The sequence below is a fragment of the Augochlora pura genome, chromosome 4 (assembly GCF_028453695.1).
Source record: "Augochlora pura isolate Apur16 chromosome 4, APUR_v2.2.1, whole genome shotgun sequence".
NCBI lineage: Eukaryota > Metazoa > Arthropoda > Insecta > Hymenoptera > Halictidae > Augochlora > Augochlora pura.
In genome coordinates, this window is record NC_135775.1 from 3,946,490 (window position 1) to 3,966,588 (window position 20,099).

Below are 20,099 nucleotides of genomic sequence, written 5' to 3' on the forward strand. Positions count from 1 at the left end.
GTACGTCGGCGGTGACGCGCGGGTGAATAGGCCCGAGTGTACACGCGAGTCTGGACACCTCTTTTTTTCACCCCTTTCGGCACACAGCCGTTCATTGTTTACGGAGATTGAATGTGACACTTCCTTTTATCTTTAGGGTGAGTAGAACGCGGCCCTGGTGCCCACTCTATCGCCGGAACACCGTGTATACACGTTTGCAATCGTGTGACGGGTGGTCCGGCTACGGAAAATTATCGACTAGAATCACACACGGTATTTCCACAATAGAGAAAGTTTATTGGCGTGACTCCAGGACAATTCTTTGGGAGATCCATGCCTTGGACTCTGTCGCGAGGAGTCGGATATACGGCCATTGAACGGATCCGATAATTATTTCGCTATTTTGTAACAATTATTAATTGCGAGTCGCCATACGATTTTCGAATATGTCGCGAAAACTTTAAGACGCTCAAATTAATTAGTATTAATATAGTAAAACGCGTAATGATCTATTTAAATTATTTATTTTATAGTTACCGAAATTACGAAAATTGTTTTATGTTACTCTAAACATTAGTAATGTTTCTGCCCCTTTTTTACAATTTTTAGTATTAGAAAAATATTTTTAATAATACAAATCAAGTTTAAATAAATTCACTTGAGTACGGTGCACCGCGAGATTTCGACTCTTTGCTATAGTTTGTGATAACAAATACGCGATCAGCTTCTCCCACTGACACATCGAGCAAATTAAGAATTCGCTACATTAATAATGGACTTTGCTGAATGAATCCTCCGGCGACGTATCTATGTATACACATTCTACGTAACGCGGCCTGAATGATTCAAATGGCACAACTTTGAAAACTACGTTAGACGAGCAATAAATATTTGAGACCACTCAACCGAAAGTAATACAGATTTAGAAGAAAACCGCGTTTTGATTGAGCGCCTCTATATTAAACGGTATTTAATCATGTAGGATTATCGATGGTTCAATTGCCGAGCAGTTTAGGCAGTCGCTGTAATTTCTCGTAAAAATTGCACGGCAACTCTCTCTCTCTTATGGCCGGCGAAAACAGAGAGGTAGACCTAAACTCGTTTAACAGTTTCTCGTAGAAGCACCCTCGCGAATTTACAAACAGCGAAACAAAAAACTCGAAATAGGTCAGCCGGGCTCGTCTAGTAGTTCCGGCGTTAGGAGCAAACAGGGTAGAGACGAAGGTTAAGCACGTCCACCTGCGTATCAACTAACTTTTCCATACGCGAGACTCGGGGAAACAACAAACTCGCGAACGATTCGATCAACTTCCTTAATAAACGGCTGACAAAAATTCCGTACGGCCGTTTGTGCGAAGGAACCACCCCCGGTGACCAGGCTTCGCCTAGAACCGATAGAAAAAATTCAAAATGGTTCGTTGGAGGATCAGGCGAATCGAGTAAGGAAAACTAAGAGCAAAGGAAGGTTAAAACACGTCCGGCGGCGAAGCGGAGCATTTCTGCCGTGCGGCAGTCGTGCGGCTGTCGTGCGTGGTGTTCGGAAACGCCGCGACGATGGGGAAAGCCATGGTGTACGGCGAAAGGAAGCGGGAGAGGCCGGTTCCCGTGGATCGTCTGGTAGACCGTCGTCGTCGGGTCAAAGAGGATTTTCACCCCCCGTTTGGAAGATAGTTTAATAGTTCGCGTCTCGCGACCCCTAACAGTGAATAGCGGAGCGGCGGAGCTGCGCCGAGCGGAACGGCACGTCGGTGGGACGGAGAGGATCCGTCCGCGAGAAGGACGGGTCGCGGGTGGCGTAAAGAGGGAGAAACGGCGAGGCCCGAAGGGGTGTCGGGAGGCGAGCGAACGGTTCGTCGTCGTGAAGGTTCGTCGCAGTTCGCGGGTGGTCGCGTGTGTGCGTTGCGCCGAGCACGCTCTCGCCGCCGCGCGGTGGCTATATATTGTGCGGGAATCGAGAGCGTCGAAACACGAACCGAGATCAGACTGACTTTACGAAAATCGATCGGCGCTCATCGTCGTCGGGTTAGCGACGCCTGCAAACCAGCGTGTGTCCATTCGGGAGCGCGGTTCCACGGCAGAAACGACCGCCGGCGGCCGGTCTCTCACCCTCTTGGTGCCTCTCTCTGTCTCTCTGTCCCCCTTTCTCTCTGTCGCGGTTACTCCTCTCTCTCTCTCTTTCTCTCTCTCTCGCTCTCTCTCTCCTCCAAATGTCGAGGGTGGCCTGGTGTCCCCCGAAGCACAGGAACGTTCCTCCTTGCCCCGGCTCGAGCGTAGCAGGCTCTCGTTGGTGGTGCGGCGGTCGCGAGAAGGTGATCGAGTGAGCGGGTTTTCCTCGTCGGTTACGGTGTGCGTGGGTGCGCGAGTGCCGGACCGACCTTTGACTGGACTCGGATGGTCGAGAGGTCCAACGGGGTCTACCGCGCGGAAAGTGAAAATCATCGTCCCGTAGAAGTCGCGACCCGTCGCGGTGGTGGTCGTCCTCGCGCCGAGCACGAGGAATCACCCCTAACCGTGTCCTGGCCGCGATCGCCATTAAGGAACGGCACACGCTCGCCGTTCGACAATAATCGAAATAGGGGACTGCACATGACCCAGTTGCTCTCGGAACCTTCCCCTCGGGCAACCGCGTTTTCTCTTCGTAAGTAGAATAAATCGAAATCGAGCGAACTCGCACGCTCTCGGCCAGCCGCACGCAGCAGCAAGAGAGAGAGAGAGAGAGCACGGAGCAGCGGCAGAGCAGCGGCAGAGCAGCGGCAGCAGCAGCATCGCCAGGCTAGGCGGAACGAGAGAGAAAGGGGATCGAATTGATTCGGCCGAAGGTCGGTTCGCGAACGCATCGCCCGCGGATCGGTCCTCCGAAACGGTGTCCTCGATGCAGGATCGAGAGGAAGCGGGCAGCGGTTCGCTCGAATGGTTCTTTCTGCGCCGTATTAATCGGTGAGCGTGTCCTGCGCCCTTTCCCTTGCCCCTCGCACGGGGGTATCCTACGGAGGACATCGCACGAGGAAGCGGTGGGAGGAGGAGGCGGCGGCGGCGGCGGCGGGGGTGGAGGAAGAGGAGAAGGAGGACGTCTACCTCTTGACGTGGAATGATAATAAAGGAGAGCCACAGGACAGGCCGGCGCGGGGCGACATTATGCAAGCAGTGGATTTGAACGGAACGAACTCACCCCTCAGACCATCCCCCTTTGGGATGGCAATTGGGGCGCTCGCCGGGGTCGCGATCAAGCTCGTCATCAGCGGGTACATACTCGCCGTGGTCGTCTACGTGAACGCCACCGGCAACTGGGGCAAGGACGATGACTTGGGTACGTTGGTCCCGGATAGATGATCCCTCCCCGGCCACGCACACACGCGAAACAAACTCCGAGCCGAGTTTGCTTGTGTATACGCCATGGTCAGACACGTGTCTCAGCGAGCACCACGCTCGGATGACTCGAGCCAGCGGAATGCAAATTATTCGGTGGGCGAGAAATTATTGTACGCTCGGCCATAGAATGACACTACAGAAAAAAAAAAATAAGTCGAAAGGACAGCAACATTTTTTCATTTAAAATTGCATTTTCAATCAAATATGAAGATAACTTAACTCCTATTTAATACTATCATAACCTATATTCCTTTAGAACACGCTGCCTTAAATGAAAAAATATTATTCCGTTTTTCGGACTTGTTTTTACATGTTGAATTATTCCTCGGCCAGTTGCGTCACGATTTCTCATCGTTTCTATAAAGAGGGAAACGCTAATTATTGAGTAGCTTCACCGCGATCGTTGCCCGATCAACGGCGGGCCTGTTCTACTTCCGTCGATAGCACGATTGCTCCACTTATGCTGATCGGGTAACTTGCCTTTTTTTTGGGTAAACGGGTGCACGCCGCTATCGGAAAGCACTTTTCTTGCAGATTTTTGATACACTGCTCGGACACGTGTCCGAGCGAAGCACGTTCTATACGAACAGGTCGGAGCAATCGGCGTGTAAATAACAAGGGAGCAGTAATTTGTCGAGTAACTTCGCCGCGACGTCAAAAGCAAACTTTATCCACTTCAATGAACGGTATAACGCAATTGTGGCAATTGTGTCAGTCATGTGTTTCACTTCTTCAGTAAGTGAACTTATGCGGTACAGGCTGGATGAAAAGTCGTGGTAGAAGCGGACCGACGACGATTCTGCGTGAAAAGAAAAGTCGAGAAAGAGATAAAATTTCTTTCCTTCGCAATTCCTTTTTCCTTTATTTCTCGTTGTAATACAAGCTATGCAAATTTGACGGATCTTTAAATTTATTTTTTCTCGAAAACGCAATCTTAAATGAACAGATGTTACTATTTTATTCGACTTACTTTTCCATGGGGGATTATTTCGTGGCTGGTTGTACCAGGATTGTTGACCTACCTGGTATCGCGGCAGTATTTCTTTTTTTTTTTTTAGTAAATTCGAAGGCAATGGTCAGACACGTGTCGGGCTGAAAAAAAGCTGCACGCTTGACGTGTGACGTCAGCGCTCTGCAAATAGCAAAGACGAAGCAATTATTGACCAACTTGCCTGCGAGGGGTGTCTGACTAAAGGTTAACTTTGCCGACATAAATGGAAATTATTCCGTCGGGCGGTGCGCGATCATCAGACTCCGCGAGGATCCCGAAGCGTTGAAGCATGGCCGAGGTTTTAAATAACAAAAGAGCCTGCATTTTTAACGAAAATATGTAGCACATTGGTGAAAAGTGGCAGAAGGTAGACGCTGTCATGCTAACGCCATTAACGATATTAATTGGATTTGTATCCATCTTCTATTCTACCTCACTTCAACCGACTATAAGTTATAAATTATATCCGATCCAAATGCGTCAATTCTCACTTAACCGTTCTTAATCCAATACATTAATTTCGTTGAAAACCAGTACAGAAATAAAATTGCCTCTTGCTTCATTTGATTATTCATAAACAAGTCTATCCTGTTGTCACGTTGGAATGCAAATCACTCGGATCTATTTACGTTAAAAAATATCCCGTACAATATCGTCCAATCGTACGATAAACATATTGGACTCGTGACGAATGCTAAATGCGTCTTTGCCGCCCGAACGAAGACAGAAAATTATTTAACATTGTTGACGGGTAGATTCGACGGGGCGCAGGTGTGCCCGACGGCGAAATGCGATCGGTCGAACGGAATGCAAACAATGCGTAAATAGAAACTAATGTTCGAACCGTCGCTTAGCGTGCTCGTACGTCGGTCTGAGCAACGGCAGACCTTATCTACTTAGGCGGAGGGGAAGCTACGCGGATGCTAGCCGCGCCGCGGGGAATTAATCGTTTGTTGTTAAGTATTTCGTGTTCCTGATGATCACACACGCGCCTGACAAACGATACGCCCTTTCTACTCGGATAGATACGGGCCTGCACGAACAGGAGCCCCCGTAGAACCAACGTCGACGCACACGTAACCCCTCCCCCGTTTAAGTAGCTTGTGCACGCATTGGTCAGACACCGGATCGTTCTCGCGGGCGGTAAAACCGGATCGACAGTTTCTGCATGCGATCTTGATATTTATTGGGGGGGGGGGGGGGCCGGTGGTAGGATAAGGCAGCGCGCCCCCGGTCTTCTGTACACATGTCTGACCAAACACCGAGCGGCCCCGGCTACTTAAATAACTGCGAGCCCTATGTGGGTCGCCGGATAATTAGCAATCGAAGAACGATCGGAGGGGCAAATTCTAAATATTCCTCGAATATCCCGCCGGTCGGATTCCAGCGAGCGCGCTAGGCCCGCGCGGAAATACTGGGACGTTCGCCGATCGCGGGCGCGCGTGCAACATCTACTTAAATAGACAGCGGACATAGTTGTATCGGCCGATCGAAATGCATTTTGACGGTGGAACTCCTCTACCCGGCGGCGAGCCAAAGCAAACCGTGTCGGTTATTTCATTCCGGCCCTGTCGGAATCGGGCAGAGGTACTTCTGGTTTAACAGTTATTCAATCTCCGTATGAAATGTAATACTTTTTCGTTCGATACAATGAAACGTAATACTGCCGCAAATGTTATATTTTATTTTTCGATACGGCGAAATTAATTACGAAACAATCGGAACCGCCTGCGATTTCGGTTTCTGCGCTGGTTCACCGGCGAAATGTAAATTCGCACAATGCCGTACCGGCTAACAATTAACGATCGAGTTGTAATATCCTTCGGGTTCGAACGCTTGTACGTGAAACAATGGATACATCGATGAACGGAATGTTGATTCAGACACGCTCGCTTCAACAATTGCCACGATATCCGCGTGTAAAAATTCACGAACGCGGCTCGGACAGGTGTAAATAAGCCCCGCGAAGTTTCGCAGAGCTAGACCACACGGTTCGTCGTGTAAAAAATGCGCAGGACATGCTTCGGGTGTCGCGGATGAGTCCGACGCTCGCTTCGTGACCATGAATTTCGTTGTTCCAGTCGCAACGTTCGAAGTCAGTGCCGTTCTGGGGAGCACCGCTAGTTTGCCTTGTGACATTAAGCCGTCCACGCGGGAGGATCGCGTATACATGGTGCTTTGGTTCCGCGATGACGCGGTGAAACCGATCTACAGGTAAAAGTCGGTGTTACAATGCGATCGGATGAATACTGAAAGGTCCGCCGGGTTCCAGCTTCGACGTGCGTGGAAGGGCGTTCAACGAGGCCCTGAACTGGTCGAACAGCACCGTGGTCGGGCCGAGGGCTTACTTCATGACCGTCACGAAGCCGGCCACCCTTTCCCTGAATGCGGTCCAGCTGGACGACGAGGGGATCTACCGTTGCCGGGTGGACTTCAAGAACTCGCCGACGAAGAACTATCAAGTGAATCTCACCGTGATCGGTATCGAAACTTTTTCCCTTCTTACGGCTCTTACCCTCTTAAAGGGCGATCGTTTATTCCAAGATCGATCCTGTAAGTGATCGACGTTCTCATTCGGCTCGAATCGGTTCGCAGTTCCGCCGCACCAGCTTCTAATTTACAACAGCTCCGGGGCGGAGGTGGAGAGCACCGTGGGACCGTCGCAAGTCGGCGTCGAGTTCAAACTGTCCTGCGAAGTCAGAGGAGGTGATCTATCAACCCTTCTTTCTCTCTCTCTCTCTCTCTCTCTCTCTCTCTCTCTCTCTCTCTCGGTTTTGTAGGAATAAGGAGAGGGCTACTTTGGAACTCGGTTTCCAACTATCTTCGGGGATCTTTTTACCGCGCGCGGATCGGGAACCTTTTACCGCGGCCACCTCGGTTTAAGCTCTTTCAATCATCCTCCGCAGCGATTCACGAATTTCCTCGCGGTGGAACGATCGTAATCGTGCTCCTTGTTAACGGTGAACCTACCGATTTGGTTTGAAAGGACGGCCCTACAATTTGTACCTTAAGAGGCTGCAACTATAAAGACTCTTTTATGGAAAATAATTGAACCAATTCGTAATGAAAATTATGGAAAGTTTTAAGAAAATTCAGTCTTGTCATTTTTAATACTCGATAGGTTATGTGTTAAGGCTCCACTGTACTCGCGAGTAACCCCTTGCACTATAATAACGAGTCATATTTCATGCAAAATCTACTAAATATGAATTTATTATTAAGACTATTATATTATATATGCGAGACTATTGTGTACGGTTTTTGAACGTGTTCAGGTAAGCCGACGCCGGTGGTCACCTGGTTGGTGAACGAGAAGGAAGTGGACAGCATCACGGAGGAGACCGAAGAGAACATAGTGGTCAGCAAGTTGAGGATACCCCAGCTGAGGAGGGAGCACAGGAACACCACGTACAAGTGCAGGGCTTCGAACACGAATCTTATACCTCCGTTGGAGAAAACGGTCCTCTTGGAAGTCCTTCGTAAGTGCCGCAGACCTTTGAACATTAAAACCAAAAAGTAAAAGATTTACTGGGGTCCAGTAAAGTTAACGCGACAATCGCCAGGTTATCCCGCGTCGAGTATCGTGTTGATCACGTGTGGGTAATTTTAATTTCAATTCTCCAAATTAATTTTAGCCACAAAACATTTGAACAGGCTGAATTTTACGAGGATATTTAAAATGCGAAACCAGCCACTATAATAAATTTTAATTATATAATTTCAGTTTCATCAACCCTTGATTACTACACCAATTACAACTTAATAACAATTACAACGTAATTATTACAATAGTAATTAAGGGTTATTACAATACGTTTCTTGGTCGATTCTCGACGCTTAACGTGTTAAAGATTGTCTACCTTTTTCATAAAAAAGAAAAAAAATCTTTACAAACGATTGTCAATTTCAGTGAAACCGTTGTCGGTGAAGATCCTGTCTAAGCCGTCGATCCTCGAAATAAATAAGGACTACTCGATCGCCTGCGAGACCACGGGCTCGCATCCTCGGGCTCGGATCACGTGGTTGGAGGGAAACACCGTTTACCAGAACGGCAAAGTAAATAGCTCGACGAGATTCACTTCCAGGAATATTTCTCACGGCATCCTTAAAATAAGTCTCTGCCCGTGCAGGTAATCGACGGCGGTAACATCTCGGTGGTCCAAAGCACGTTGGTATTCTCGCCGGTCCCGGACGACCACGGGAAGATCCTGAAATGTCGGGGGGAGAACCCGGCACTAACCGACGCGTACTTAGAAGACTTCTTTCAATTAAACGTAGCTTGTGAGTGCTATTAATTAATTAAATATCGCGTTCGTCTCTGTATTAATCTCTGAAAATTGCTGACGGAGCTGCGAACAAGTTTTAAAACGACAGAGGTTAACTTATCGATTCGAAAGGTTTATGAAGCCACGGCTAGATCCATTCAAATTTTTATAATCAATTTTCGTTTCCATGTTATAAAAATCTCTTTAATCGGAATAAAATTAATCCTTATTAATTTCAATTAATTTCAATATCAGACTGTCAGAAAATTAGAATTTAGATGGTTTGTAACTCTGGGTCCAAATGGACCCGACGCCTGCCATCCAAGGGTGAAAGGGTGTAGTTGAACAGTTTTTATATGAACTCGTGACGACTAGACTGCGGATTTTTGCGCAAAAATGATCGAAGACGAAAACAGAAATTAATTAAAAATGAATTGTTTCTTTTAATCGTTGGAATAGCAATATAATAATAATGAATAATAAAGAATTATGAATGAACGCATAAAATCCGCAGTCCAGTGATACCACAGCGTATACCCGATTTATCTCGTGGTCGTTCTAACTGTGTCCGATGCTTAGTTCCACCGAAAGTACAATTACACCTGGGCAACACGCTGAACGCGGAGAAGATCAAAGAGGGTGACGACGTCTACTTCGAGTGCAAGGTCCAGGCGAACCCGCAACACCATATAATCACATGGAGACATAACGTGAGCGAACACCGTTAGTCCCGTCGAGCGTAGCGAATAGAAAAGGACGACACCGTATTCATACGGCTAATTATTCGCAGGACGGCGAGCTGAAGCAAAACTACTCGGCCGGAATAATCTTGAGCGCCCAGAGCCTGGTGCTGCAGAAGATCGGCAGAGACAATGCGGGCAACTATACTTGCCGCGCGAGCAACGATCGCGGCGAGACGACGAGCCCTGCGGTTACTTTGCGAGTACAGTGTAAGCGCTCTTTTACTAATTAATTCAAATTACAAATGGACCCGTTCCTATCTTCAATAAAAAATCCTGGAAAAATTCCATTGGAATATTATTGAACATGTCTGCCAAACAAATTTCTGCGATCAAAATTCTGGTTGCAGCATGCATGGATTCAACGTTCGATTTTCACGGGAAAATTGATCGGATTAGAGGAACGAAATCGATACGACGGAGTTCATGGCTTGTTTCTCCTTTGTCCGAACGTGTATAGTTGCCCCGGTGTGCAAAGCGAAAGAGGTATCGGTGATCGGCGCCTCGCTGGAGGAGTCCGTGAAAGTCCGCTGCGAGGTGGACGCGGACCCGAACGAGGTGGAGTTCGTCTGGGAGTTCAATAACAGCGGCGAGAACTTGGAGGTCCCGCCGGCGAAGTTCGACGGCAATAATGGGACAATGAGCGAGTTGTTGTACACGCCGTTGTCGGAGAGGGACTACGGCGCGCTAACTTGTTGGGGTAGAAACATGATCGGGAAACAGGAAGCGCCTTGCATCTACCAGATCATTCCTGCGGGTGAGCAACGACGACTTTAGCCGATTGCGGATATTTATTCAGATTATCGTCGATCGGAACGTAAAATAGCGGAAGACGGAATTCGGTCGAAGCGTCGACGACTTCGATTAAGACCAATTTAAAACTGTCCAATTAGATCGTCCACTGTCCGAACTGAAAAATATTGTCCATTGAATAGTTGGGTCGAACAGCAGGATTGATGCGATAGCGCCGTTTCGAGGCGCAATTCGGGGATTGACCTGTTTCGGGAATAAGGAACTGTCGCGAGTGATTGATTTGCCGATATTTAAATGAATTTGCCGTGGCAGCGAATTAGACGCGATCAGATTGAAATGCTTCGTGACAAATAGATCAATTTGCCTGTCTGAATGTACAAAATCTTTTGCATTACTCTATTTGATCGAACTGTCGATGGTCTTCGACGCATTCACCTTATATCGGGACGTTTCAAGAAATAGCTTTCCAAGATTGCCGCAATTGATTAATCGCTTCTTGGTATTGTATCCGCAATCTGACCAAAAAGCTATTTTGTAATATAATAAATTAATTTGTAACGTACCGTTTCATTTACAGTGAAGCCGAATCCGCTGAACAACTGCACGATAAAGGCTTCGTTGAACCAAAGTTCCGAGATCCTGGAGGTCGAGTGCGTGCCTGGATACGACGGCGGCCTCAGGCAAGAGTTCCGGCTAGAAGCATACGAGGTGGTCACGGGAAATCTGCGGGTGAACGCGTCCAGCATTTCCGCGGACGTGCCGCTGTTTCGTATCGCCGTGGCGGACCTGCTTCCAGCCACACATTTTTACCTCGTCACGTACGCCGTGAACGCTAAAGGAAGAAGCGAAGTCAGTCTGCTCGAAGACATAATGCTGAGGGACTCTGAGAAGCACACAGGTAACGCTCGTTGTGCAATAACGCGTTCTATTAGCATCGATTGTGATTTCAATAGCCAATTTAATAAAAGTTAAAACAAGAAAGGACAAGAACGGAATGCAGTTAAATTCTTAGGTAGATCTAGCGAACACGTGTGCAAAGTGTCATCATTATTAGAGTGCATGCTGTACATAGAAGAATTAATTATAGACAGTTTAGTCAGTAAGCGTGATTAAGACGATCGTTTCTATCTCCAGACAGCGGAATCAGCATGGTGCCTCTAATCCTACTTCTCATCGGCTGTTTGATGGCGTTCATGGTCACCGTGTTGTCGGTGATGCTGATGATGTACCGACGAAGAAGCGCGATGAGCATCACCTCTCCGGTGCTGATCGAGCCGTGCATGAAGCAGCCGATAATCACGCCGCCAGACTCGAGGAACAACTCGATGCTCGACGTTACGCACGGCGATCACACGTATTTCGTCGAGTACACGTTGAAACAGGTGACGGATTACGCGCTCAACAATCAACCGGACATCATCCAGTCGCCTCAAGGTATACATCTATTCCGTCGCCGCGACACGCTGCGCAACCGATATTGACTGATGCTAGTAGTTGTTACAGATCAGGAGAAGATTAAACGGGAACCACAACTATTTCTACCTGTGAGACCGGACACCCTATTCGCGCCGTACGACATTCACAAACAGGGGCTTCAGACAAACAGATGCAGCGTAAGTTGCGACGAAACATTTCAGAATACTTCATTGGCGATCGCTAAACATTTCAGATAAAAGAATCGCTTAAACAAATAGGTGTTGCCGATGGCAACCAAATATGTTCGATGTTCTCCTATGGTCACGCTCTCCATATTTTCTGGTTGCAGTTGAACCCGTTCTCTGCGAAATCCTGGGAGCCCATCAGCTTCAAAACTGATCGCACCCTAATGAAGGAGATCATAATCGCCAACTCTATACCTGGTCCAGAAAGTTGCGTGTAAAGTGAGCCACGCGTGATGGAAAAAAAAACACGAGCAAACATATCAGAAGGACCGATCTCGAAGCCTAAAAAAAACAATCGTACGTAAATCGTCGCCGGTGCAAGGTGAACGGGAAGAACTTAACGAACTGCAACTGGTCCTATCCGGATCCCGCGATCGGTGAACGCTACGGATTACCGGCAACGACCTAGGAATCATCAAGGCGACTAGTTGCATACTAACTAAACGCTACACATGGTGTATTATTCCAAGTTTAATATATTTTGTGTCAAGTCTTAGAACGTTCACTTATTTCGCGTGTCGAACATTTCCCATTTAGATGACTACAACCAGATTTAATTTTACATCAGGATCCGCAGTCTAATGACATGAATGGTTTTATTCGACTCTGGTAGGCTTCCCGAATGAACATTCGCCAATTTCCTGTTCCACATTTCTTTAATTCTGTTGTGACTTTATGGATTTGTTTAAAATATAAAATTATGAATAAAATATAATTGCGAAACGGAAATAGGTGAAAGCCGACGTACAAGGATTAAAATAACGTGTGTTTAGCCTGCGTGTACCGGAAGGACGTGACGCACGGCTGACCCCTGTTACAGAGGAAGCTACGAAAGAAATATAAATGCATGAGACACATAATCGCAAGGATTGCAATGATCAGAAGAATCAAATTGCGTAAGCGTCGACGCGGGTTTTGTACAGGCTGCAGGAAAGTGCTTTGGGTAGTCATTGGTTTGTTCGAGGAACCGCCGAACGGTGTTACGCTTAGTTCGGTCGCATCCGGTTCTGACTTCACCTTTCCGAACATCAAAAACTTGTGACTCTTTTTCTCCAACGGGTATGCTACATGCGATTCCGCCGTAGACGTACTCATGCGCTGATGAATAAAAGGGCCGTTTCAACCTATCAATAATTACTTGAAAATGAAACTTTTTGTGTCGCATTATTTTACTTGTCTCTCGTGGCATTCCCGTATCTGCTCGCGTACTAATCGAATCAATTTGCATTTCTGATGACACAGATTATTGATAAAATCGTCTTCCTCGTCCTGCTCGTGCAGAAAGTTATCCAAAGGTCCTGCGTTACATGTACTCGCGTCGCAAAACATTGTCGTTTAGTGCTTGAAAAAGATGGTATAATATCTTATTTAATCTATTCTAATACTCATTTAGTAACACTCATTTTCAAATTTTATATAAATATCCCACTGCTAAATAAATTTAAACGGAGCAGTCTCAATAGTCCACTTAAAGAATAATTTCTATGTCTGTTAACTTACGTATAAAAATGTGAATATACATGGAATTCCACAACCTATTGGTCACAGTTACGTACAATTTTTCTGCGGTAAAAGAAAAGGTCAAACACAATCGGTACAATCGAAAAGCTTAAGAAAAAAAAGACTGAACTACTAACCTACTTTGACACATAGAAAATTCTTCCTGTTTGTGATTGTTCCATACAAATTTTCAAGTGTAATAACTCATATTTTAATATTTAATAAGTAACCTCTAGTACAGAAATGCTCAGCCGGTGTTTAAGGAACAATGGAAGCGTCATACATTGTATACCATCGTATATAGAGGATAATATGAAAGTCTGTAGCAGATCGCTTTTCATAATTTCGACTTGGTAGCATACGGTCGCTTTTTACAGATTACAATGAATATAGTTTCACCTCCTTCCCTCTTATTTCGGTCGTTAAAACATGGAGACGCCCCTCAGTGTCCAAAATCGAAGTGCCCTACTTCTACAAAACAGGAGAAGTTGCAGGACAAAATGAAAAAGTCAAAGAAGGAGCAAACGAGAAAAGAAATATTGGAAAGTGCAGTTGATTTAGATTGTCCATGGTGTAAGAAGAAACGATAATGAAGTGAAAAATACTTAGCTGGTTTTTAATTTTACATCAATCTTAATAATTCTTTGTCAGTATATACAGTATCAGTTTTTATAATCCAGCAGGAAATATAATTAATTGAAATTGGTAAAAACTTATAGCGTTGTAAAAATTGGAACAATACTAAATACACACTTAAACCTAAGCTCTTAATATGCAATATCCTATATTTTATCATAAGTTTTCGCTAGTTAACTTTTGGCTTCTTTTCTGGTGGGGGTTTCATGTCTTTCTTCTCGACTTTCACTTCTTGCTTGATCTCTATGGCTACAAATAGAAAAAGATATATTAATTCCACTGTTGTCACTTGGTCAATGAGTGTTTTTGATTTTAAGAAAACATACAAGATTCTATGGGTTGATGTACAGGCTTTGGAGCAGGTAATGGGAATTTCCGAATGAGCTCGGCTAGTAACATGTCCACTCTTTGACGTTGGAACAGTGAACTAGGTTCCTCACGAACAGGAGTTTCTTTCTTTGCTGCCAGTGCTTTGCCATTCTTGAAATCCCAGTAGTATCCTTTGCTAGGATGATATCGAGAACACGAGCTAGCTTCTTCAAAAGCAGATTGCAGATGATGCACTGTGGACAACTGCAAAACATTATACATGAATGAGAATCACATTAACAAATTTATGAATCTTTTACACATCCATTAATAAATAAAAAAATACCAATCTGGAGCTAACAACAGATGCTAAATCAGGTGCTTGATACACAACACCAGCAATAATATAATAGTCGGCAAGTGGTGCTGCTACAGTGGGAGAATGTCGATGCTGTTTTCTAATAACATATAAAATAGGTTCTTGAACGTGCAGAAGAATATATTCCAGTCCTGTCATATTTCTGAAATTCAATGATCGATTAGTAACTATGCCATTATGTATGCACAGTATTTTTTGTAACATAATCTGTCAACTCACTGTAATTGCTCAGGACTGGCACGTTGCATTTTAACAGTTTCATTATTGCACGTTCTGTCATAAAATGGATTACTTCTTTCAGAAAAGTAATCCATTATGTTGTTTGGGTTTAACACAGGAATCCACGCACTATCATGCCAAGAAAGTCCCAAAGGATTTTCTGTTAATTTAACAAAATCAAAAAATAGAGGTTACATTAGGAAAAAAAGATTTCGTGACATCAGTAAAATTATTATAATTCTAATTAAAATTCGTATAATATTACCTGTCACAGGAGGCCTGCCTGACAACATTTTCACTTCGAACACTGTCAGTACATAAAATATTTAAATGCCCGCTTTGTTTACCCGCCAAGGTAAAATTGCTGATGCTGGTTATGTTTAATATTTTTGATCAATATCAAGAAATTTAATAGAAATATTATTAGTTATAAATATATTCAACGTAAACAACTACGGTATTATTGTACTTAGTTTCGACACTAACAATATTATTACTGAACGATTGAGCAGTACAAATAAACCTGCATTTCTTCTGAGACAGTCAGTGGCTCCCAATGATCTAAACACACATTGTCATTTAGAAGCATCGATGTTCATATCTCTTGATAAGAAAAATATAATAAAAATAAAGAGTGACAATAATACAGGTGAAACTCTTCGATTCTACTATTGAATCTTTTTATTTGTAGCAATGATAGGAATATCATTATATTTAATATATTTAATTATAGTAACATATACTTCGATGATACATTAACTTATTCTACTGCCTTAATAATATTTAAAGTAATTATTTTGCATTAAATACAAATGTTTCATAAGATGTGTTGTATCTTAAATTATTGTTGATCATTTCGTACGGACACATTACGTTATGATAAAATTTATTACAAAAATATATATTAAACTACTAAAATGTATTGTACACGGTAACAAATATTGTGTCGTACGAGTAATGGTACTTGAGAACGAGTACATATTGGTTTTTGAAACTGACGTTGTTTGCGATGACAACAAGCTTGTGACTGTTCGGCCTAATCTAAGGCGGCATTGACAAGCACTGCCGAAATAAAGAATGCAGAACGCCGCTCACATATAGAACAGAGGCTATTAGGAAAAATGGGTCAAATGCAAAAAAAGGTTCTCGCGTCCAAAAGGGAATGGGTCATGGACAAGTCGAGAGAGAACGCATCACGCTCGCAGAAGAATTCTTCCACAAAAGTCCTACATGTGTTTGATGTCCAAAGAGAAATGTAACATAAAAGGAATAAAGGCGCTGCTACTTAGCAGAGAAGCAGAGTCGTCGATTAATTAATGAACTACATTTATAAAAATTATTGAAAAATAAAGCCACTATGCACAATGAAATAAATATCAAAGTGTACTACGATACATTTAATTCCCAATATGTAGACAATAAACATTATTGTTTAAAAAAATATAAAAAGCAATAAAGTCTGTAAAGGCTCGTTCTAGTTCATATTTACATTGAATACTTCTCTTAAAAGATTCGTTCTTGTTATAACAATTAATCGATATGATGACTTATTTGACCCGCGAAATTAGGTGAAAATTTTGAAGACCTGGGTCAGAATCGACCCAGGAACCGTCGTCTATAGGTTAAAAAATGAATTGACAAAGATAAAGGTGGGGTAAAAGGTTACGTTCAAAAATTTGACCGTACGTTCTTTGGGCGCGATTGTTCACGTTGTTACATTTATTTCAATTAATAATTCTGCATTCGTCGAACTGGGTGGCAAGAATTCAAGTAATCTGAGCAGTCTACGAATACATTCGAAAATACGACCGCTAGGAGTGTTATATCCAACAATGCGGCTGGGTGCGGTGAAAATTTTACATAACGGTGGGGATATGTTCAGCAGAAATATCGTTCCTAGCTCAAGATGACACTAATCTGAAAGCTATTTCCGCACGAGATACATACAGGTGGAGAAACACAGTGACCTTTAATCTTTTGTGTCAAGTTCTTGTCGTTTGCAAACAAAAAAATACGGTAAGGACATCTGCTGCAAAGTATTTCTTACGACTTAACGACGCGTGTTAATACTTTCTATTTTTTGATGACTGTCAATGGCAGGTTGTCGTGGATCTCTATTTTGGACCAGGACAACTATTTTCCGAGAATTCGCATGCTTTCATGAATAAGCCTCGGCGCCTAATCATTTATGAATCATAAATACCGTTTTACTACTTTCGTTATCGGATTAAATTTCTTTGGACATTATAATCTGTCAAGAACGATAATTAGCATGATTGTTGTTTTTCTTTTTTTTAAATAATGAATTATAATATAGCAATCGTTGTAGGAATGATATTTTTTAATACTAGAATGAAATCAATAGAATACTGATATTGTAAGATTCCTATAGAATGTTATTTTTTTCAACATATATTTTCAGAAAGATTATGACAACGAATGATAAGGAATATTCTATAGTCCCTCTTCATAAAAGACCAGAATTAATTAAAGACTGTTGCGTATTACTCAATTCAGAATGGCCACGTAGTGAGACCGCAAGGTACATTATATTCACCTCTTTAATGACAGCATCATTATCTTCAAAATTAATTCATTTTTTTTATATAAAATAGGTTAGAATCTTTAACTGTATCATGTGATAAATTTCCCACATGTCTTGTACTTATTAACAAGGAGAACAGAGTCCTTGGTCACTGTAAGATATCCTTAATACCCAAGTTACGCCACAGTTGTTTCATACAGTCAGGTACGTTTACTTGGAACAGATATATAATACAGGTTAATAAAACAGTATAACAATGTTCATCTTCACATTTTAGTTATAATCGACTACAAATGTAGATCCCAAGGGCTTGGATCTAGATTGCTCCATGGTGCAGAAGATTATGTTAAAAGGAGAGGATTTAAGAATGTATATTTAACAACTAAAGGTCAAGAAGTTTTCTACCTTAAAAATGGCTATAAAACCTGTGATCCATTCAAAGCCTATGGAATTAATGATGTTGTATATTCTACTGCAGCATTTACAAAATCAAAACTTAAAGAGAAATCTATGCAATTTTCTGGTCCACCACCTCCACCAATGCCAAACTTTCGGATGCCAAAGTTCTATGATTTTAATGCAATTCCTCATAGAACCCATATGGTAAAAACATTACAATAATAGTAATGTAATGAAACACGCTTTTACACCTAAATCCTTTTCATATTCCATTACATAAATGCTGCAAATTACATATTATTTATTTACTTAGTAAATTATTTTTGTAATTATTCATGCTACGCTAATACTTATCATTCGTTAATACAGTCATAAAAAATCAAATTATACAATCCATTCCAATAATATACAGAAAACAATACTTTCGAAAATTGTACAGTTTCTAGAATCAATGAAATATTTTTCATACAAATTATGATCTTTTCTTATGTTCATACTTTTCTTATTTATTTCTGTAATGAAGTAAGAATAAGTGGCAGGAGCATCTGTTATTACCTTCATCTAATTTAATAGATTATCCAAAGATAAAAAATAAAACAATTTTTATTTGTGTATAATCATGTTTCAAATTATACTAAGAAGCAGTTGCAATACCACAAACTTTCTGATAATGTTCTGCTTTCTGAAGACTTTCAACAAGGAAAGCACCTAAATCGTGTTTGGAAATAGCACGACCTGGAGATTCATCGTGCTTGATTACATACTTTGAACTTGGTGCATCTAAAAATATATCATGTAATAATAGGCAATTGAGTCGCATATGTATTTAATATAATACATACCAGCAATATGTGGTGGTAGTACAGCAATCCACTGTAATTCGCTTGCCTTGAGTAGATCAAACATGCGTTGATGATCCGCATTTAAATCCTTGAATATAGCAGGCACTGCTTCAGGTTTATAGAACAAGAATGCTGTAAATAATAGAAAAATTATTTAGATATATGTAAAAAATGTTTAATTCTCCTTTAAACAAAGATCGTTGTAGAATAAATAACTTACCAGACAGGCAAACGGATACCACTTTTACATTATGGGTTTTCATAGCATCTATTATATTTTTCATACCCTGAGATAACACCGTAGTGGGACCTGAAACAATTAAACATAAAGCATCAAGCTTAGAAAATTCAGTGTAATACGAAGCTCTATAGTTCTATCATATTTAATGCCATTAATGATTAGTGATTACAATTGAAATAATTTATTATAAATTACAAGTAATGATTACATTTTTAATTTAATTGGTGTAACTAAATTTATAATTAAACCAATCACGGTTATTGACAATTTCAATTGTAAGAATTAATCAATCGAACAAATTAAAAATGATTTTCGATCAATGCCTAAAATGTACTTACTCAAATCATTTCTTGTGCCAAGGACAACAACGACTCCATCTCTGTCAGATATTGCATCTGATACTTGTTTAGCATTAGTAACATCCCCAACAATTGTTTCTATTTTATCTTTCAAATTTGACGGGATTTTGTTTCCATCTCTCACAAATGCTCTTACTTTCAATCCTAAATTGTAAAATGTGTTCTTGAATAAAAACTAGTACGATCCGATGTATACAGTTTATATTTCATAATTTTCGATTGTTTTAAATAAACCGGCTTTTTTTATAGCTGTCAATAAAGAATAAAAAAGATATGTCACCTTTCTTCACAGCATCATTTAAAGCACATAATCCTGTGTTCCCAGTAGCCCCAAATATTGTTATTCGATTCATGATGACACAGTAGTTATGTGATAAATACTGCAACGTTATCAAAGTTGAAGTAATAGATTTATCAAACGTGCTATGTCATCTCTACGTAACAATTCAAATTTACGGTTTAAGGGGATTTACAAGCGAGACGGTTTCCTATTTGTTTCTGCGAATACATCGTCCCAACACTGCGCAATTCAATAATAATTGATGAATGAAGTCACTAGACTAGACATAACCGGTTTAGGTTATTTCTAAAGTAGGTAGCATAACCTAGTGTAAGGAAGTCAAATTTATTACACTTATAGTCATGCTACGTATAAAGTAAATCTAAAAGAATATTTTAAAGGTATTGAAATATTTAAGAGATTCTCTTGTTTCTATACCATGCGAAAAGGTTTATTTACATGTAAGAATGTAAAAATTTAAAAATAGCGCTATTTGTGACAAGTGGTGCCGCGTGTGGTAAAATTTTGAAATAAAGTTATTCTTTTTAAAATAATTATTATTTAAATAAAGACCCTAAGCTACATATATCCCATATGTCTTGGTACATGCATTTTGATAACAAAATTTATAT

The 20,099-nt window shown here is 42.0% G+C and overlaps 4 protein-coding genes across 9 annotated transcripts; 2 read left to right on the forward strand and 2 right to left on the reverse strand.

Moving 5' to 3' along the window:
- Positions 1 to 1,863: 1,863 nt before the first annotated feature.
- On the forward strand, positions 1,864 to 12,251 carry Side-iii (sidestep III). Of its 4 annotated transcripts, none has more exons than XM_078179126.1 (14): positions 1,864 to 3,286; positions 6,421 to 6,553; positions 6,612 to 6,820; positions 6,935 to 7,045; positions 7,615 to 7,818; positions 8,250 to 8,395; positions 8,455 to 8,620; positions 9,184 to 9,314; positions 9,395 to 9,554; positions 9,805 to 10,101; positions 10,675 to 10,995; positions 11,232 to 11,531; positions 11,592 to 11,710; positions 11,863 to 12,251. In XM_078179126.1, the coding sequence occupies exons 1-14, from the start codon at positions 3,115 to 3,117 to the stop codon at positions 11,974 to 11,976; spliced, it is 2,583 nt and encodes an 860-aa protein (XP_078035252.1). In that variant the 5' UTR covers positions 1,864 to 3,114; the 3' UTR covers positions 11,977 to 12,251. The 4 variants fall into 4 exon arrangements, with proteins under 4 accessions (XP_078035252.1, XP_078035253.1, XP_078035254.1 ...); XM_078179127.1 differs by having other exon boundaries at positions 11,601 to 11,710; XM_078179128.1 differs by having other exon boundaries at positions 8,470 to 8,620.
- A 1,597-nt stretch (positions 12,252 to 13,848) lies between these two features.
- Med6 (mediator complex subunit 6) lies at positions 13,849 to 16,282 on the reverse strand. The gene is made up of 5 exons (XM_078178691.1): positions 15,067 to 16,282; positions 14,802 to 14,961; positions 14,550 to 14,724; positions 14,221 to 14,467; positions 13,849 to 14,143 (listed from the first exon to the last, which is right to left on the reverse strand). Exons 1-5 carry the CDS (start codon positions 15,092 to 15,094, stop codon positions 14,064 to 14,066), a joined length of 690 nt encoding a protein of 229 aa, XP_078034817.1. The 5' UTR covers positions 15,095 to 16,282; the 3' UTR covers positions 13,849 to 14,063.
- Positions 16,283 to 16,344: 62 nt separating this feature from the next.
- Positions 16,345 to 19,565, forward strand: Naa80 (N-alpha-acetyltransferase 80). 3 transcript variants are annotated; one of them, XM_078178695.1, is made up of 5 exons: positions 16,345 to 16,817; positions 16,902 to 17,343; positions 17,417 to 17,550; positions 17,624 to 17,734; positions 17,825 to 19,565. In XM_078178695.1, exons 2-5 carry the CDS (start codon positions 17,195 to 17,197, stop codon positions 17,965 to 17,967), a joined length of 537 nt encoding a protein of 178 aa, XP_078034821.1. In that variant the 5' UTR covers positions 16,345 to 16,817; positions 16,902 to 17,194; the 3' UTR covers positions 17,968 to 19,565. The 3 variants fall into 3 exon arrangements, with proteins under 3 accessions (XP_078034821.1, XP_078034818.1, XP_078034820.1); XM_078178692.1 differs by having other exon boundaries at positions 16,351 to 16,817; positions 17,624 to 19,565; XM_078178694.1 differs by having other exon boundaries at positions 16,351 to 16,817; positions 17,224 to 17,343; positions 17,624 to 19,565.
- On the reverse strand, positions 18,331 to 19,708 carry LOC144468896 (flavin reductase (NADPH)). Its single transcript, XM_078178696.1, has 5 exons — positions 19,468 to 19,708; positions 19,167 to 19,331; positions 18,808 to 18,897; positions 18,588 to 18,719; positions 18,331 to 18,525 (listed from the first exon to the last, which is right to left on the reverse strand). Exons 1-5 carry the CDS (start codon positions 19,538 to 19,540, stop codon positions 18,380 to 18,382), a joined length of 606 nt encoding a protein of 201 aa, XP_078034822.1. The 5' UTR covers positions 19,541 to 19,708; the 3' UTR covers positions 18,331 to 18,379.
- Between the last annotated feature and the right edge of the window lie 391 nt (positions 19,709 to 20,099).